Genomic DNA, 20,013 nt, shown 5'->3' on the forward strand with positions numbered 1-20,013 from the left:
TCAAGTTATTATCAGTAAATTATTTAATGTTCTATTTCTACTTTTAAGGTTTTGGACACAGTAGGTATGGGTCACTGATCTTCATTCTAGTAATCCAACTCGCAGATGGACGACACGCAGTGACGATATTAATGGCGGTACCGATTGTAATTTTGACTAAGGGTGAGGTAGTAATGGTAGTGGGGACAGGTTAGATCGCGATGGTGCTAGAGTACACAAGGAATAATGGTAATATTTACAGGTATTTTTGAGGCGCTAAAAAAAAATTGTATCCAATAGTAAGTCACACCCCAGCTTTTACCAAATCTTTTAGGAAAAAAGTGCGACATATTCATCAAAATATGATACTGTATTACCCTCCTGTATGTTTATGCTAAAAAAGTATATATACTCTATACTATTATTAATATTCAAAACAAACTCACTATATATTAAAATATACATCTGTACACTACGGTATAGGTACACCCAAGTATTTTGTTCATCTTAGACAATTAGTGCAAAGACTCTAGAGATTATGTATGGTACATACATTAGTATTCCCTCTCGTGTATGTAAGCATGTATGTATGTATATATGTACAGTACAGAATACAGATACTCCTCAGGTTACGTTACACATGACTTTACGTATAAAGTCCAATGAAAACAATAAAAACATCCGAGATAAGTAGATTTTCTACTTAGCGTTACATACGGGCAAATTTGGGTACTACTTGTGGTTGAGCAGCATTATGGAGGAGTGTTGAAGACCCCAAGGAGGAGTCAGTCAGATTACTGGTCCATGAGAGGGGCTGGATATGTGGGGTGGCAGGCTTTGTGGGGGCTCGATACATACCAAATTTAAAATGGCAGCCACATCACAATTCACTCCAACTCACATTTAGGTGGGATTGCCATCATAATGGACAGATTAGTGACGCACATTGTTCGTATACTGTATGTCGTCAGACTTGTATTTGACGAGGAACGAAAGGTGGGAAGTGGTGCAAAATAAGGGTCCTCACAAATCAGTAAATTTCCATGCAATAAACTTGTAATATTAAGAAGGTAATAAATAACCTTCTGTTCATTTACTTAAAAGTAATAAATGATGTAATAATGGAGTGCAAGAAAGATAAAGTACAGTATTATGTACCTTGCCTAATCTACCTTATTAGTTGAACTACAATTTTTTTGTTAAACCCTAATAATGTATATTATACAAAAAAAAGATGATGATAATATGCAACAAAATATGGAAATCTTGTCAGCTGAAATGAATCCCCATTGCTAAACACTATTATTTTATACAATAACTGGTGATAAAAGATACAACTTAAGTACCTGTATATACAGTAAATCGTGCGTTGACCTTGTTGGTAGAGTCAGACAATCATAATTCAGGAATTACATTATTTTGGCAAAGGTAAAGCCACTAGAGTATTATTTAAAATGATGGAGGTTTTATTGTGTAGATTAAAAATAATGATTATGTTATTGGGACTACCTTTTAAATAATTTGCCCTCAGTTGTGCAAGTAAATTTTTTATATTAAATATTAACTGGTTTGTCAACTGTTTGGTTATCTTGAATTAAAATGGTCAAACCACATCAAACAATTTGTGGGATTTACACCACCAGAAAAACTGTTTGAAAATATAGTCTACAACTTTTTTCTTCAAATAGCTGCATTGTATTTAAATGTCAAACGCAAATACTGTACAGTATTAACTCTCTATAATGTACTGAACTTCTACAGGGCGAATATTTTTTATTCGAGAACCCTAAATAATGTCCAAACACTACAAACTATATAAGTTGAGAACCAAATATTTTGTGTAAATGTAGTCCAATGACACAGAAAGATGAGATTAACCTGAGAGTTATCAGGTATCATGTGATCTGTCAGTGGTGTTTAATGGTTTTCACGTCAATCTATGGAGCTCACAACACAACATACACAGAGATCTCCATGATGCGATAGTGAAAACCATTAGACACCACTGACAGGTCATGTGATACCTGACAACTCTCAGGGCTATGTTATGTCTTTCTGTAACATCAAGCTACATTTATGCAAAATATTTAGTTCCCCTATCTGTGGTCACAAGAGTGCTCTTATGAGCACTTAATTTGAAGCAAAAAATTATGATTTTTTTTTTCCAAATGTGCTTCTCAGATTGCAGTACAGTATTATCTCCCTATTCTGAATGAGTTCACTACATACTGAAACCCTCCTCAAATACTCAAATATAATACTGTCATATAGTGCTCTAATATGATTTAGAAATAAGAAAATAAAATATAAATCTATATAAGAAGAAAACTAATGAGTGGGAAATTAATTGTGTGGGAGAAAAGGAAGGAAAGGCAGGTTGCTGGCTGGACTGAGCAGAAAATTCACCCTCTGGTCCTGCGACCTCTTTAAAATGACAGCATGCAATTTCAACATAATTCCCATGTAATTTATGTTCATTTGATCCCAGGTTAATAAAACATTTTTGTACATAAATCAGTTTTCCCCAATAAAACTACAAACTTAATGTCAGATGAGTTATTTTATCATTAAATTCCTGACAAATTGTTTACATAGACAAACAGCTGACCAGCCAGCAGCCAGAGAAGGAACTGTGTATGTAATATGGAGCCACTTTTTTTTACAATATGTATGTTACTGTACCTATCATGTATATTGTATTATGTATGATATTCATTGTCCATTAAAGTATTGTGTTCCCAAGCTATATTCTATATAACAAAAAATCTGGTATTGTGACACTTTACCTGGACTAAAAATACTGGTATTGGACAAGTTTTTGGATTTGTTTTATACTGAAAGGGCTGCTCACCAATTATTTCAGTATCGAGAGATAATACTGTACTCTATCAAGTTCCAAAACCTAGTATTCATTTCATTTCATATTAGGCAACATAACAAGTAAGACTTATGAAGTGAAGCGAGGTTAATTTGTCAAGGGATATCAAAATATGCCATAAAAATACAGAAATGCAAAAGTAAATACGTACAGTAAACATGTGCAAAGTACTGTATGCTTATATAAATGTATATATACTGTAATTATGATAATAGTGAATACAATAAAGAATTTAATTTACTCATGACCCAAAATACTGAAGCAGTTTTAGTATAGGATTGTATATAATTAAGACATCTCCCTCAAATTACTGTACCATAGTTTGATAATTAGCAGGCAGATAGTGTTCATAAATGTCTTACATATCAATGCCCCTGTTAAAACACAAGGAAAAAACTAAATACAAAATGCTAAAAATTGTTAAAAAATTAATATGCCATCCATGTGTTAATAAATTAGCTTTTCTATTAATCTCATTAAAGAAAATCTCTGCAATAAACTACAACCCTGAAAAATCTACCTTGGTGTTAAATGGACATACACAGGTCTTTGTACAATACAAAATTGGTTACTATATAAAATGATTCCGATTATCAATGCTTCAAACTGAAATGTATACGAAGACTAAGTGAAATCAATTAGAGAAAAATAGAAAACAAAATCTGTAATCAACCACAATGCTTGCCCCAGCATTGTAGACTCCATGGAAATATACAGAAGACATTAATATAAAATAAAAAGAAATCTGTTTATCAGAAGGCACATTCTCCTTAAACATAAATCCATCTAAGGCCTTAGATCCAAGAGCTGTATGGTGGTCTTTGTATGAGGGTAAAATAATTCACAACACAAGGAAAGGCCTGGAAAATAAGTACAAGCATTAACCCTTTTGCCTTGTATAACTGGCAAGTTTACAAAAACATATAATACAAAATAGATATAACAAATATGTTACTGAAAATAGTAAAATATAGTGCAATGCTTCTTTGTGCCTGTCATAAATGGCTAAATAAACATTTCATATCACAAACAACTATTGTACCTCTATCTCTCAAACCTAACATATCAATGTGAAGCACATATTAAACACTCTATAGTAGTAGTAAACAAAAAAAATATAAAATCTTTTGTATCTAAGCATTTACAATTGGACCTAACTTCAATAAATATTATATAATATTAAAGTTTATCTTTAAGATGAAGCCATAGTATCTCCAGTCCGCATTAGTTCCAACATACAGCCGACAGCACCAAAGTAACCCTGAAATATATAACGGCAGTTAGCGCATGAGTAAATAACCAATATGAAAATTGTACGTGCATGGAAACAAGGAATACAGCAATATTTTATCATTATAATTACAGTAATGAGGAAAAGTACAAGTGACAGTTAACCCTCTGAAGGGCAATATTACTGTCAATATGACCTACTGTATATCAAGCTAGGTTTGCCTAGTACTGTACTGTAAATCCCTGCTGAAATAGAAGGAGAAAAGAAGATTGAATAAGGTTTGGAAGATGGGTCATAACAAGGTGAAGTACCTGGAGGTCACGTGTAGGGTCAAAAGAGATGTTTACAAGGCTAAGAAGCATGAACAGGACACAATGGTGGTTATGTTGAATAGTGGTGACTCACAAGGAGAGGTTTATAGAGTAGTCAGGCAGTGGGAAGGAACAAGGATATTGTTGGTGAGCAGTGTGTAAGAAATGACCATGGTAACCTGGTCACGAGCAAATGAAGGATGCCTGGCGAAAATATTACGATCAATTACTGAATGAGGAACATGAATGAGGCAGTATTTATTAAGTCATTGAAATTACGCTGCTAATGATCTAAGCAAGTTACCAGCATGAGAGACAGTTAGCATTGGCCATTCTTAGATTTTCAGGGTTAATGACATATAATTAATTATTTTTGTTAGGTTTTTAATACTTAAAGTCAACCCCATGATAATTCTAGTGATTAATAATTTGGTGATAATGTACTGATAAGTGAAATTGCTGATCATACATAACTTGAAAGTAACTTAATTAAACTTGATCATACTTTTATATGGATGTACAGTCAATAAAAAAATTTTCTGCACCTTTATGGTGTTATACAATATGACACACCGGACCAAGAATTCTGAACAACACTCATTTACGTGGGTGATTCCTGTTAATTTCTCTGTTAGCTGTATGTGATATAAAAATACACCATACTGGTTATACAATGCCTCACAAAACCAAAAATACCAACCTTGCCAAATTAACAATATATACCCGTTATGAATAAACTGATATGTCAGGTCTTGTCTTGCTTTCCTGCACTCCCTGGAAAAAATTCTATGGATGCCCATATCTGGATCGCCGTGCAAACTGGACTGGGGTCCAGCACTTGACACATGTATGCCCAACCCGGAAACCACGACCAAAATCCATTTAGTATCGGGTAAAATTCGTGTAAGCAGGGTGGGTGGGTGGGGGGGGGGGGTTAAACTTGGCAGATGCCTCTAAGGAGGTAGTGGAAGTGGTTGCTGAGGAGTATTATAGTGAAGTGTCTAAGAAATATAAATAGTGTGCAGTAAATAGAGTCAATGAAAAAACTGTGAAAACACAACCTTCGGTGCCGTACATTGCGAGTGTCACACAGTACAATCCTGCCTCAACTGCCTCATAAGAGAATAATTTATAAATACAGAAATATATTATTAACATACTGTATAATATATGCTTCTACTCTTCTATTTTTAATCAGCAGATATATTATATAGTGCAGTAATATAGTATTGTAACATATGAAACATTCTTCTACTTTGAACGATTCACTTATCACTCTCCCATTATATTAGGCATCCCTAAGGGCAACTCACTAGTGAAATTTATTGAAAGTATAATGTGTAGAACAAAAGTTAGAAACTGACAGAAGATAATGCTATATTGTACATTATACACTGCCAAGTGAGTACAAAAAAAAAGGAGTAGGCCTAATTGAAAAAGTAAAATATTGCTATTAAGATAATCCTGACAGAGAAAAAGAACAAGTCCAGAAATGATGATGAGAAAACATGCGAGACAAAAGACACAGTGAAGAATGGAAGACAGAACTTGAGTGTTAGAACTGCAGTGTGTAAAGGGTGTGCAGATGCAGAGCTAAATATTCAGTTGTACAACCCAAACAATGAATGTGATATACTGTACTAACTTCATGTTCCAAAAAAATAGCTTTTAGTTGTCCACCTGACCAGAACTCCATGGCATGAGACAGTAGCTTCATTGAGATGGGATTTACGCGCAGGAAATTGCCAACAAACAACACCTGCAAAATACAATAAAACATGACCATAATCACCAGCCATCACAATACAGTAGTAGTGATGGATGATAATTACATCCATCATTAAAACTGAAATAGATTAAGTTTTATCATGAATATACATAATCAATCTGCCACAGTATGCTGATGAAAAAAAAAACAAAGATACCTTTCAAGTCAAATTTGACTTGAAACCAATGAGTAGGTACTGGGTCCAAAATATACAAAATGACTATTATATATTTTTTGATTATCTTACTGTATATATAATATCAACAAAGACAAAATGTAACCTCCATTCTTCCTAACTTCGACAATGAGGGCAAAAACTGAACTGGGTGCTCAGGCAAATACAGTTTAAAAAGTGAAACTATAGGTTGTACCTCTCTAGTCCGGCAACCTCGGGACCTGACCGGTGCCGGACCATGGAAATTCACCCTTTTCCTGGATAGATAGTGACTTGTGCTTGTGCTTGGAAGCACTAGCACCACTTTCTCTGCATCATGGTCTCTTTGAAGACATATTGAAGGGTTAAATGTCGTATACAGGTTGTACCTCTCTAGTCCGGCAACCTCGGGACCTGACCGGTGCCGGACCATGGAAATTGCCGGACCATGGAAATTCACCCTTTTCCTGGATAGATAGTGACTTGTGCTTATGCCTGGAAGCAATAGCACCACTTTCTCTGCGTCATGGTCTCTTTGAAGACATATTGAAGGGTTAAATGTCGTATAGTAGCTTCTCAAATTTCGCGAGTTTTTAATTCTTAACGTATTTTATTGGAACACACAAAAAAATAAATAAATAAAAATTTTGACGACGGAAACTTGAATTTCGACGGGTTTGAACGGCCCGCCAACATGCAGACGACATGCATAATCGTGTAAACAGCGTCATTTCTCTTATGTACAAAAGATTCATTCTTGTTTATTACTGAATGTCTTTTTTATTGAATTAATGTTTATGTGTGCAAAATGAGCAATACAATTCATTAATAATACGTAGAATATTAAAACACACGAGGAAATGACACAGCATTGTTTTCGTTGATTACAAAACCAGTGACTGACTGGTTCTACATATAAAACTGAAGAAAATAAGACCTTGGTTGTAGCTGTAGTAAAATTAATATGGTTGTTTTAAGTAATGTTATTTAATGTTAATAAATGGAACAATAGAAGTAGCTAACGATAATGGTAAAGAAAAAGAGAGATCGCATATGTAAGTGCGCATGCACACGTGAAAACATATCGTCATTACTTTACATAAGAATATGAAAGCAACACTTATTTACTGTTCATATATATTTTAATTAATGTTTCTGAATTTGTTTTTATTGAATTAATGTACGTGTGTGCAAAATTAACAATACAATTTATTAATAATACGTGGAATATTAGAGGAGACGAGACGGCTGCCGGCATTGTTTATGTTAAAGCTTACGAAACCAGTGACTGATTGGTTCTACATATAAAACTGAAGAAAATAAGACCCTGAGTTTAGCTGTAGTAAAATTAATGTAAAAAATGAATATGGTTGCTTGAAGTACCTGTAATGTTATTTAATGTTAATAAATGGAACAATATAAGTAGCTAACCATTAATGGTAAAAAAAAAAGTGAGACTGCTCGTATGTAAGTGCGCACATGTGAAAATATATCGTCATTACTCTACATAAGAATATGAAAGCAACACTTATTTACTGCTCATATATATTGAAGGGTTAAATGTTGTACTCTGTATAGACAAGCAGAGAGAGAGAGAGAGCAGCCGAACTGCCGGATGTAAACAAACCTTAATTTCCCGCGGCTTTTTTTTTTTTTAAGGGGATTAGCCCACCCGGGCATAGGTCACTGACCCACATTGGGGCCTGAGGGGCAAAAATTTAATACTCCTGTAATAATAATAATAATTCAGATAAGTAAAAAAAAAAACTGCCTATCTACCTATTGGACAAACTAAAATCGTTCCGGACCACGGGAGTTTCCGGACCACAGAATGCCGGACTAGAGAGGTACAACCTGTAGTAGCTTCTCAAATTTCGCGAGTTTTAATTCTTAACGTATTTTATTGAAAACACACAAAAAAAAAATAAATAAAAATTTTGACGGCGGAAACTTGAATTTCGATGGGTTTGAACGGCCCGCCAACGTGCAGACGACGTGCATAATCGTGTAAACAGCGTCATTTCTCTTATGTACAAAAGATTCATTATTGTTTATTACTGAATGTCTTTTTTATTGAATTAATGTTTATGTGTGCAAAATGAGCAATACAATTCATTAATAATACGTAGAATATTAAAACACACGAGGAAATGACACAGCATTGTTTTCGTTGATTACAAAACCAGTGACTGACTGGTTCTACATATAAAACTGAAAAAAATAAGACCTTGGTTGTAGCTGTAGTAAAATTAATATGGTTGTTTTAAGTAATGTTATTTAATGTTAATAAATGGAACAATAGAAGTAGCTAACGATAATGGTAAAGAAAAAAGAGAGATCGCGTATGTAAGTGCGCATGCGCACACGTGAAAACATATCGTCATTACTTTACATAAGAATATGAAAGCAACACTTATTTACTGTTCATATATATTTTTAATTAATGTTTCAGAATTTTGTGGCGTTAAAATTAATTTATTAATATCATTGGAATATTGGGAGATGAGATGGCTGCCGGCATTGTTTATGTTAAAGCTTACAAAACCAGTGACTGATTGGTTCTACATATAAAACTGAAGAAAATAAGACCCTGATTTTAGCTGTAGTAAAATTAATGTAAAAAAATTAATATAGTTGTTTGAAGTACCTGTAATGTTATTTAATGTTAATAAATGGAACAATATAAGTAGCCATTAATGGTAAAAAAAAAGTGAGACTGCGCGTTTGTAAGCGCGCACATATGAAAACATATCATTACTCTACATAAGAATATGAAAGCAACACTTATTTACTGCTCATATATATTGAAGGGTTAAATGTTGTACTCTGTATACTAGACAAGCAGAGAGAGAGAGCAGCCGAACTGCCGGATGTAAACAAACCTTAATTTTTTTTTTTTTTTTTTTTTTTTTTTAAGGGGATTAGCCCAGTGTTTTTCAAACTTTTTTTACTGTGACCCACAGCCAGAACAACAATTTGAATTGCGACCCATTAAACCTAAGTGTAATGATATGAAATGAGTAAATCAAAGACAAACACTGACATGAGAGGTAAAGAAAGAATCAGGAAATGCTCTCCTTGCAGTCGCTTCCTAGACTGTGGAGTGTACATTACAATAACCAAGCCTAAATTATGGTGCATTTTTTTTTCTTATTTATTTTTGCGACCCATTTTTATTTTGCGACCCAATTTATTTATTTCGCGACCCACTGAAGGGTCGGGACCCATAGTTTGAAAACCCCTGGATTAGCCCACCCAGGCATAGGTCACTGACCCACATTGTGGCCTGAGGGGCAAAAATTTAATACTCCTGTAATAATAATTCAGATAAGTAAGCTGCCTATCTACCTATTGGACAAACTAAAATCGTTTCGGACCACGGGAGTTTCCTGACCACAGAATGCCGGACTAGAGAGGTACAACCTGTATCCTGGTCTTGAAAATAAATTCAAGAAAAAGAATTACCTAGGATCAACAAGTTACCAAAATTTAATAGGGGTTTCAGTATTATAAAACCCCACTTTGGTAAAATGACATGAGTTACATATACAAAGATCAATACAGGGGTCTTCACTATATGTTGGGGATATGTTCCAGAGAAAAGTGACTTGTATGAAATGTTTTATAATGAGCAATTTTTCCCCATAGGAATTAATGTAATTAGGGGTATATATATATATATATATATGCCTTCCAACAAGTACAGTAATACTCTTTGAAAACTCAGCAAATTGGCTTACTTTGGGGTAATTATAACATACTGTACAAAATAGTATTCGATATGGAGATACGTACATTCCCAACAACACTATTTGTGGAGGGAAAGAGCCAAGGGTAAGCCAAGAATGACATGGGGAGAGGCTGTGAGAAATGGTCTCAGAGATAAGCTCCTGACTAGAGGTTATAATGCAGCCTAGAGAGCTGCCATCTGTTACCATTGCTAACCCATTCAAGTGTGGAAAAATGACTGTAAAACATTGATTATGATAATGATGATGATGTAAAGGAAATACAGACCTTACCTACCAATTCATCTGACAAGAGATGCAAACCCTTATGCAAATCCAAGTTACTTACAGGCTTAAGCAAGCCATATACATAAATAAAAATGGAAAACATCACACAGAGGAGAAATAATACACACTAAGTCAGTGAGAACAATGACTTTGTGAGAAAACAACACAAATCCCCTCTGGTGGACAGTCAGTAGGAAACAGTCAAACAACCCATCTGCTCATTAAATTACCCAGCCTGGCATCACATCCTATCGTAATATACCCACAAACTCCCCTGAAGCTTTTACTAAATAAAGGAGTTACCCTTAAGTCAAGAAATGAACTCCACCTGAGTATTCACTTATTGGTCTTGGGCAGACCCTTGTTTAAAAACCAATTATTGTATATATCCAGAGTTATGTAATGTGGGACCTGTTTATGAGGGCAGGTTACTAGGAAAATATTGGCATGTGCTACTAATATGCCAGAGATTCCTAAAACTAGATACTATAGTGAGTATACACAAATACTTGAACAACACGAATACTTCAACAACACCTGAATAACAAATATGTTAACACCCTCAGGCTATATGGTCCAGTCTAAAACATCAAGTGCAAATTATTTAGGGGTAGCACTGATCTGCAGCCAGAAACAATAAGAGTATGTGAGTGACCTTCCTATAGGCTATGTGATAGGGAACTGTAGTGAGGTAATCATGATTGTGGAGTGCTTCTTAATTCACAGCATCAGTCAGTTAAAAATATGTGGTTTTAACATTAGTCCAGATCCAGTGTTTTTCAACCCTGTAGACAAAAACATGTAAATGGGGTCACTGAAGCATTGCTTAAGTCTATATAAATTCTTCAAAAGGAATTTGAAAATATGATATGAATGAAATGCTGTCACTCATTAGGTAATAAATTGAGGTACAAGCAAGTTCATATTACACAGGTCTATAAAAAATAATGAACAGTAGTCCCAGTCTTTAAGAAATACCTTTTCAATCTTCTGATTAGCTGCCACCATTCGAGCTATTGAGCCAATGTTGTTTGTGATCGTGATTAATGTTGCACATGCAAGATCTTCACGAGAAACTTTCGCTCTTTTCTCAGCACTGTTCATGTGACCAAAGCTGCAAAGAAAAAAGACTAAGTAACACATAACTAAAATTTATTGTTTTGAAGAAAGAAAGAAAAAAAGAAGAAGAGGAGGACCTATAGTCTGTTCACTAAAGCTTTGCAAATGAGAGTCAGTTTGTAGCAAGTGCAGTCAATTTGCTGGTGGACAAATGCACAAAGAGCCATAACAGTTCTTTAGTATTTAATGTATCATATCTATATCCTGATATTTTAAGGAGCATTAACTTTTGTGTGTTGATCTCTGATAACTTCCACACTTGGAGAAGCAAATATTAGCTTGTGAAATGCACAGGTAATAAAAATATCATAAAAGGAAAATGATGAAGAAGTTCAATAACGTAAACTCCTCCTTGTCATGTGACGTCATGCAGCTTGGAGTGCAAGATTGTCGCTGAAATTTTGTAATCTGTTTCTTGTTTGCTTTATGATATTTACATTATCAGTGCATTTCACTTGCTATTTTTAGTTTGTTATGTGTGGAAATTATCAGATCAGTAATGGATAATTCTTATTCCTTGAAATTTTAAAATACACATACAGTGGTCCCTCGGTTAACGAAATTTCGGTTAACGAACTGCCTCCCATAAGATTCTTAAATTCGGTTAACGAAAAAAAATTCGGTTAACGAATTTCTTACGAACCGACCTCAACATGTTTTCGCTTGCACTGGCCGGTCAACCAGCTTTAGTATTAGTCCGCCAATACATTAATCGGTTCTAGGGCTTAAATTCCTTACTATTTTAGTAAATATCAAGAAGTTTATACTATTCAATAATTTTAAAAGTTTAATATTCAATTTTTTAGTCATTTTAACAATTATTGAACATAATTGAAGGTAAAGTGACTAGTTTAATGCGCGGCATCCAGCCTCTTAACACAGCAAACAGGCGTTAGTCTCTCTCTGTTTTCACTGGAGGTAACATCTTGCTTGAGACTCTCTTCAACTAAATGCTTTTTTTCTGTGTTTCCAAGCAAATTATTGGTCAATTTGAAATATATTTTACATATTGACAATATATAATGCAGTGCAGTGTTGATTTAAAGAAAATATTCTTGAAATACACCAAGAGAACTAAAATTTTATGGGTGAAATGGTGCCATGGAGTGACTTCTCTTCCACCCCAATGCCTTCTCTTCTTCCTTCTCTTCCACCCCAATGCCTTCTCTTCTTCCTTCTCCTCCACCCCCATTCTAATTCCCATCATCGTCATCATCATCCAGGAACCTTCTACATACACACCTCAAAGTAAGTGTACTTTTCTAACATTTTTGTTGAATTTAGGCAATTTTTGGTGAGCTGGAACCAATTACCCAAAAACCCATTGAAACAATGGTTTCGGTTAACGAATTTTTTGGTTAACGAACAACCTGCTGGAACGGATTGTGTTCGTTAACCGATGGACCACTGTACTCATATAGGTAAGGTAAATGAAATACTGTACTAAAGCTCGGCTGAGTGATTCTTTGCCATTGTCTTGTTACAAATGGCTCTAGGCCTCATTTGTTCAAGTAAACAGTCACTAAAGGTAGGAGTTATTAGAGATGGCAACATTGCTGTCAGTAAGTACAAAACTTCCAGTAAATTTCTGATATCTCATTCTGTGGCCATGAACCAAGGTGAGTGTCCTATAAGATGAGATCCCAACATAATGAACATTCTATCACAGACCTTGCCATTGTCTAGGTCCTAGACAATGGCAAAGTGCTTCAGTGACAGGATTACCGGTATTTATTGAAGGTCCAATTAAAAGAGGTCTCGTCTGGAAAACTACTGAACAGCTGATGAATCAATCAAACAAAGTACCGTCTTTATATCTAAGGGTTGGCGGCCAAAAGTCTTCTACTTTAAATGTTCTCGGGCTGTTTTTTACCAATCGTCCAAGGTTTTGTATCTCTCTGAGGACCCAGTTTTTAATTTCATTCATCCAACTTTTCACAGTTCCCCGATTATAGTACAATACAGTACTCTCTTTGTTTACTAGGGCATACACAAAAGTTCATTTATCTATTCCACCATACATTTGATCCATATTACTCCAGAATACTTCCATACCCTATTACTCTTTTCTCAAACTCCAAGTGACATATCTTCAAGATGATAACCCAGTGATAACGGCCCGTGAGACCCAACAACAACCAGCGATGTGTTAATCCGTCTACGATAGGAAGGCCTAAGACCACACCTCACTCATATAACACCATCTGTGAGGGAATTACTACACCACATGTCCCTCATAACACCATATGTGAGGGAATTACTACACCACGTCAAGTCCCTCATAACACCATTTGTGAGGGAATTACTACACCACTTGAGGTCCCTCATAACACCATCTGTGAGGTAATTATTACACCACGTCAGGCCCCTCATAACACCATCTGTGAGGGAATTACTACACCACGTGATGCCCCTCATAACACCATCTGTGAGGGAGTTACTACACCACGAGAGGCCCCTCATAACACCATCTGTGAGGTAATTACTACACCACGTGAGGTCCCTCATAACACCATCTGTGAGGGAATTACTACACCACGTGAGGCCCCTCATAACACCATCTGCGAGGGAATTACTACACCACGCCAGGTCCCTCATAACACCATCTGAGGGAACTACTACACCACGTGAGTTCCTCCTAACACCATCTGGGAGGGAGTTACTACACTACGAGTTTGCTGTTCAACACCTACATTAATCTGTATGTTCACTGTATGTTCCTTTACCTTTCTCTAATGAAGGCTTTTGTTAAACCACCAATGTATGTAATAAGTCAATTATGTCCAATGTATATTTTCAGCCTTCGGGCTGCAGAATTTTTTCAATAAACCGTTAATTATTATTATTATTATTAGTATTATTATAATAAAAATAAGTAACTTACCTACTTGCTACAATATCTCCACTGAGCCCAAATCTATCATAGTCACCACCATAAATGTCTCTCACTAGTTTATCAACATTCTCATTATTTCCCTTGGCTGCTAGTTCAATGGCCTCTTCAAAAGTTTTGCATCCTGTTAAGAGACAAGATAGACCTAGGAAAGTGCCACCACCTAAACTGGTCCCAGAAACTCTTCGGTAACTTTCTGGGCCATAAGCTGCCAAGATGCTTACTCCTGAACCAATATTCACCACCTGCAAATAAAAGAAGTAACTCAAAATACATAAATAAAAGATGGAAAATTAGGAATAACATAAAGACAGGTACATATAAACTAGGTGACCATCATGTCCTGTCACCATAGAAACAAAAAGTCAACTCCCAAAATTTGGTGGGAAAATAACAATTATCAAAATTGTCTGAAAACCAGATTGGATGGGTGATACAGTACTACTGTAACACTCTGCCACTCTCCGTTGGTGTGTTGGAGGACAACTAAAACATGAATTTACAAATGGTGGACTGAAATCTGAAATCTCATTATTTTTTAATCAAGGTGAAAAAACAAACAATCTGCAAGACCTGTAACACTGAAACACCCTCTAACCTGACATATTTAAAATGGCAGGAGACATTATCCAGATGGACAGGTAGCATAATAGTACTTTAGTTGCAAGTACAAATTTCTCACTCAACTAAGTAATTGATACGAGTCTCATCTGAGCTGATGGTTGACTTAAAAGTCTGGTGGGGCTTCAGTTGAAGGGAGTTGAAACCTACAATAGTGCTTACATGGTTTGAATCTTCTAGATCATGAAAGTTTTATACTAGTCCTCTCATTTCTACCAATTTTTAATCCCATCAAAGGAGGAGGGAGGGACACCAGGCCACTCATTATTTCTCCTTGACCATAAAATATTACGTCACTGTCACACGGCGGGAGTCACTACACTGCAGATGTGTTGTCCAGGATTTCCTCGTCATCGTCTGTGTCCAACAGTTCCTGTGGTCCTTGACCATGCCGAGAAAGAACTTTGCTTTGTTTGCTGGCACTGCAAACTTATGGCTGACAAATCCTGTACAGAAATAAGATTTTTGATCCAACAAAACTACAGGGTATTGCATCATGGAATAAAGACTGAATTTTGGCCGGGACGACGCTTACAAAGTCATGGTTAGCATAGCCTCATAATATACGAGTCTATGCAAACCATAAAATAAAAACTCCAAGTTCTGGACCACCTGAGTAATGAAACATGCCAATAATGACAATCTTGGAAAAAAACAGCTTTACTGACCAATCACTAAATGCTCCCCCAAAAAACCGATAATTACTGGCATATTTTCATCCCTCTATATACTTACCAGAAAAGGGTAAGGATTGCTGAAATCATAAGTAACCTTTTCACACGTCTCTTCATTGCGAGGATTGAGGAAGTAATAGCACTCATTGTAGTTATTATTGTCTTCTATATACTCTATGCCTCGGATGAGACAGTCTAGTTCATCAAATTTGTGCAGGGTTAAATTCATTTCCTGTAAGGTTAACACAAGTTAGTGCTAATTTAAACTAGTCAAAACATTAATTTACCAGTACAGTATATACCAAATATCACCACTACTATACACTTAGAGGTATGATGCAAATTTTTAACCATTATATCAAATAACTGATTCCTTTTATCAAAAATAAGTTTCATTCAAAGATATTACATTCCCAAATGAGTCTTCAGGATATGTGATACCTGAAATGTGTTCAAGATATAATATGGTATCATAGGTGCCACATCCATGTCCATATTAGCCAAAGAGTACTTCTTGTGTCAATAAGCTCAACAACATTAAGATCACCAGATTTAGAGCAAAAAATATATGAATCTATTACATCCCCACACTCTGTTGTCTCATTTGTTAACACATGAAACAAGATGGTATTTTTTTTTTTAGTAGGCAGGAAGCAGAAATTAAAACTGTAGCTTAGAGAAGGTTCCTGTACTTGACGGAAAGTAAACCCATTAAAATGTGAGTGTTGAAGAAGTTTAAGCACAGCAGTTGGTATTACTATTCAATAAGGCTGGCTATATAAAGCAAGGCTCAAGCAGTGAGGAATGCTAGCAACAAAAAATTGTTAGCCTTGAGGAGTGGAAAATATTTGTAACAAGAGGAATATGCACAAGGACTGTAAGAAATACTTGCTTCAAGTTTTTTGCATAGATGTGAAACTCCAAACTTCTTAGATTTACATAAGTCGCACAAAAGGAACAGAGATGAAGGTGAGTAGCACAAAGAATCTGGCAAACATTCAGTAACAAATCAGTACAGTATTCTGTATATGGCCAAGTCTACATGATATGCGTACAGTAATCCCTGGATAACATAATGTATTCATTATATGATTTAAATAATACACGGGGGTAGAAATTAGTTTGTTTTAGTTACCATCGCCTGCTTGATTCTACAGTGAAATAAACTGTTATTAATGTACAATATATCACAATGTAAAGCTACAAAATAATGAATACTGTACAGTACACAGATACACAGAATCTTTTAACATTGTTCATGTCTTTACTAGATCAATACAACTGCACACCAAAAATTAAATTTTATATTTACCATCGTATGGTCAGAACATCCCAGTGCCACTTCTTTGCATCTCAAGGATAAAAAATTAATTTAATAAATAATGTATAGAATACTGTACTGTACAATAAATACAGCAAGGTAATAATAATAGTTGGACATTTGTTTCTCAAAAGCGCCAGTTCTTCTAAACTCCTTAGGTACATTTATAGGACCAAGATGACAAAGTCTTCTTCAAATCCTTGATATAGCACAGAATACTGTTCACCCCTACAGGACAAAATGATGAATTAGTGAGGTTTATGGTGTAACTCGGTTGAAATTCAACTGAAAATTCCTCATTCAAACCATCAAGGTTACTTCTTGTACATGATATCTTTGTCATAAAAAAAAACTGAGGCAAGCTGAGCATCTGAAACTGAAAGCATAGTAGTTCCAGACCTCCAGCCCAACAGCCCATTCATAACTGCATACAATTTTTTCTGACCACTGCCACAAGAGGCTACTTGACTTCTGTATTATTCAACTATGCTTGCCCTCACGGAATAAACAACAGTCCAACGTGCAATCATATACATGTATGTACTCTGATCTAGTAAGGTCTGTTCGCCACCTGCGCCAGTCTCGTTCAGAACTTCTATGATCCCTACGAAGAGAACTTGTACAGTAAAATCCCCATAATTTGAATAAAGAGGGGCACCTCCCGAGGGGGAAAAAACCGAAAGCAACGGTACTTTTCCATAAACAAATGATGCATTGCACTGAGACCATGGGGTATGTTGATTGAAAAAAGTTCAGAAATATACACCGGTGACAGAATGCTGCATTCATTGGGCCTTTTAAAATCTTGAGTGTTTTTCTTCCCTTATACTGTATTTTCCCCAATTAAGTTCTGTTTCAATATCAATGTAAACTATTGCACTTCTTGCACCATTCAAACCAACCATGGGTCACAATGAAAGGCTTAACATCGGATTCATCCTCTTCAGTTTTCTTTGTGATGACCATTAAACTTTGAGGCATATTTTGATTACACTGTTGCTCAATCCATAAATACAATCTCTTATTTTCCATTATAGATATCATGGACTAATTCCTCTCACAGCACTTACTGACGTACAATCGCCCACATCGACGATGTTACAAATTCCAGAACATTTTCAATCAGAAAGTAGTATCTGGCAACTACAAGACTCCATTTTTATTTTTATTGAGGTCAAACACAATTTTGTGAATAGTAAATTAATTATTAAATGCTAAAACATTTTTTTTTCATAAGAATACTGTAAGAACAAATCATGTACAGTATAGTCTGGGTTTATGCGGATATTTTATACACGTTTGGCCAGACGCGGCAATTATTAGTTACGCGGTACATTCCTTAATTTACGCGGCAAGCGGCTGGTCGCTGACGTCACCGCTGACGTCAGACTCGTGCTGATGACGTCTCGGACTGTGATTGGGCCACGTATCCTTACCACCCACGCACCCCCTCCGCCGAGCGCTGTGATTGGTCTATTTAACCTTGCCTGCCCAGTCAACAAAACATTACCGAGTTCTTCACCCACCACAGCCAGCCCAAGTCAGTGATAGTGAGAATATGGACTTTGAGGAGTTTGACAAGGAGGCCCCTGCTAGCCTCTGTGGTGGGTAGTGATACAGGTGATACAAGGGATACAGGTTAGGGCCAATAATCTGCCCTTTGCCTTGGAACCAACCCCCCATCCCCGTGTGCCCAGCCATCTTTTCCACTAACGTAAGTGTTAAAAAACCTAATATTATTGATATTTTCTTAATTATTAATTGTGTGTGCATACCATCATAAAATTAAGATGTTATTTTTACTACAACGTACGTATTGTGTCGGAAAAAGGGTAGTCTGGCGGTCGGCCCAGTCTCTATTTCAATTAATCCCATATGTTCTGTTATTTTATCTACGCATTTCGCGTTATACGCGGACCTCCATGGGTTTAATTGACCACGTAAACCCAGACTATACTGTAGTTAAAATTTTAGTATACTGTATTTTGAAATGAAATAATATGACATACGAGATTATTGCTCAGGGACATTCAGGAATCAGATGTCAAAATGAATAGGTACAGTACACATTAAATGTGTTAAGCTGAAATGAGTATTAAAAAAAATGTGAATTGAAATAATATTCATACTCACAACTTTTATGCCTTGCTCTTTACTATACAGTACTGTATATGTAAACAAATATTTTCCATATTCATTGTTATAGTTTTCCCCTCGTACTGTACTACTGTACATGTCAGAAAATTAATTAACATTTATACTCTGAAGGTACAGTATTGTATTTTTAGCACCAAAGAATAAAATATAAAACATTAAAGACTCCCATTTAACAGCCATTTATTACTTTGTGAAAAATAAATAAAACTTGGCTAAATTACTACGGTAACTCTTATGAAAACTTATTAAATAAAAAATTATTTAGGGCAACAAATGCCTTTCATATTATTCAAAAAGTAAGACAACCTTTAAACAAGGAAATTAGCCATGTGCAGAATATTCTACACCTAGAAGCAGATGCTATCGGCCTGTTATTGGACTTACTGTCCCTTTTTTTCCCTGCACAGACCTTTGTCTTTTAAATGTGGGATTCAGGTATAGCTCCTATTTTTACTGCAGGTATGGGACTGTTTATACGGTGTCCCAGTGTCTGGAACTCTCCAAAAACAGGCAATATTCTGGAACAAATTATTTAAAATGAGCCCCAAAAGTAATTCCCGTGACAAGCGGGGATATTTCCAACCATTCCCCACCTGTGAATTATTTAATGTTATGGTTATTTCTCAACTCGTAATTTTGAGTACATACTGTATGTGAAATTTTCTTAATTTTCTTTACTCGGTTACATGAACACATATCCTACATAGAGAAAGTACAAAAATAAATAGCTATCGTAAGGTCTAGAGTTTCACGTATTTATTGGTTTACATCTGTGAAACTATGGAGAAGTCGGAGGGTCCGCGACGAAACACCATTTGCTAAGGTGAATACCAGAGGTGACTGGGATGCAGTTTGTACATAAATTTGTGTAATTTTTGCTCTTTTTATGCT

The 20,013-nt window shown here is 35.6% G+C and overlaps 1 protein-coding gene across 2 annotated transcripts in view; it reads right to left on the reverse strand.

Moving 5' to 3' along the window:
* LOC121856223 (pantothenate kinase 3-like) overlaps window positions 1–20,013 on the reverse strand; it is a 30,335-nt gene continuing 10,322 nt past the window's right edge. For both annotated transcript variants that reach the window (XM_042351599.1, XM_042351588.1), the window contains exons 5-9: window positions 15,706–15,876; window positions 14,341–14,594; window positions 11,316–11,451; window positions 6,045–6,158; window positions 1–4,118 (exon numbers count right to left, since the gene is read on the reverse strand). In XM_042351599.1, the coding sequence (XP_042207533.1) occupies window positions 4,050–4,118; window positions 6,045–6,158; window positions 11,316–11,451; window positions 14,341–14,594; window positions 15,706–15,876 (744 nt within the window). In that variant the 3' untranslated portion in view covers window positions 1–4,049. The remainder of the gene's footprint in view (window positions 4,119–6,044; window positions 6,159–11,315; window positions 11,452–14,340; window positions 14,595–15,705; window positions 15,877–20,013) is intronic.

Source organism: Homarus americanus, unplaced genomic scaffold (genome assembly GCF_018991925.1).
Source record: "Homarus americanus isolate GMGI-L3 unplaced genomic scaffold, GMGI_Hamer_2.0 scaffold1024, whole genome shotgun sequence".
Classification (NCBI taxonomy): domain Eukaryota; kingdom Metazoa; phylum Arthropoda; class Malacostraca; order Decapoda; family Nephropidae; genus Homarus; species Homarus americanus.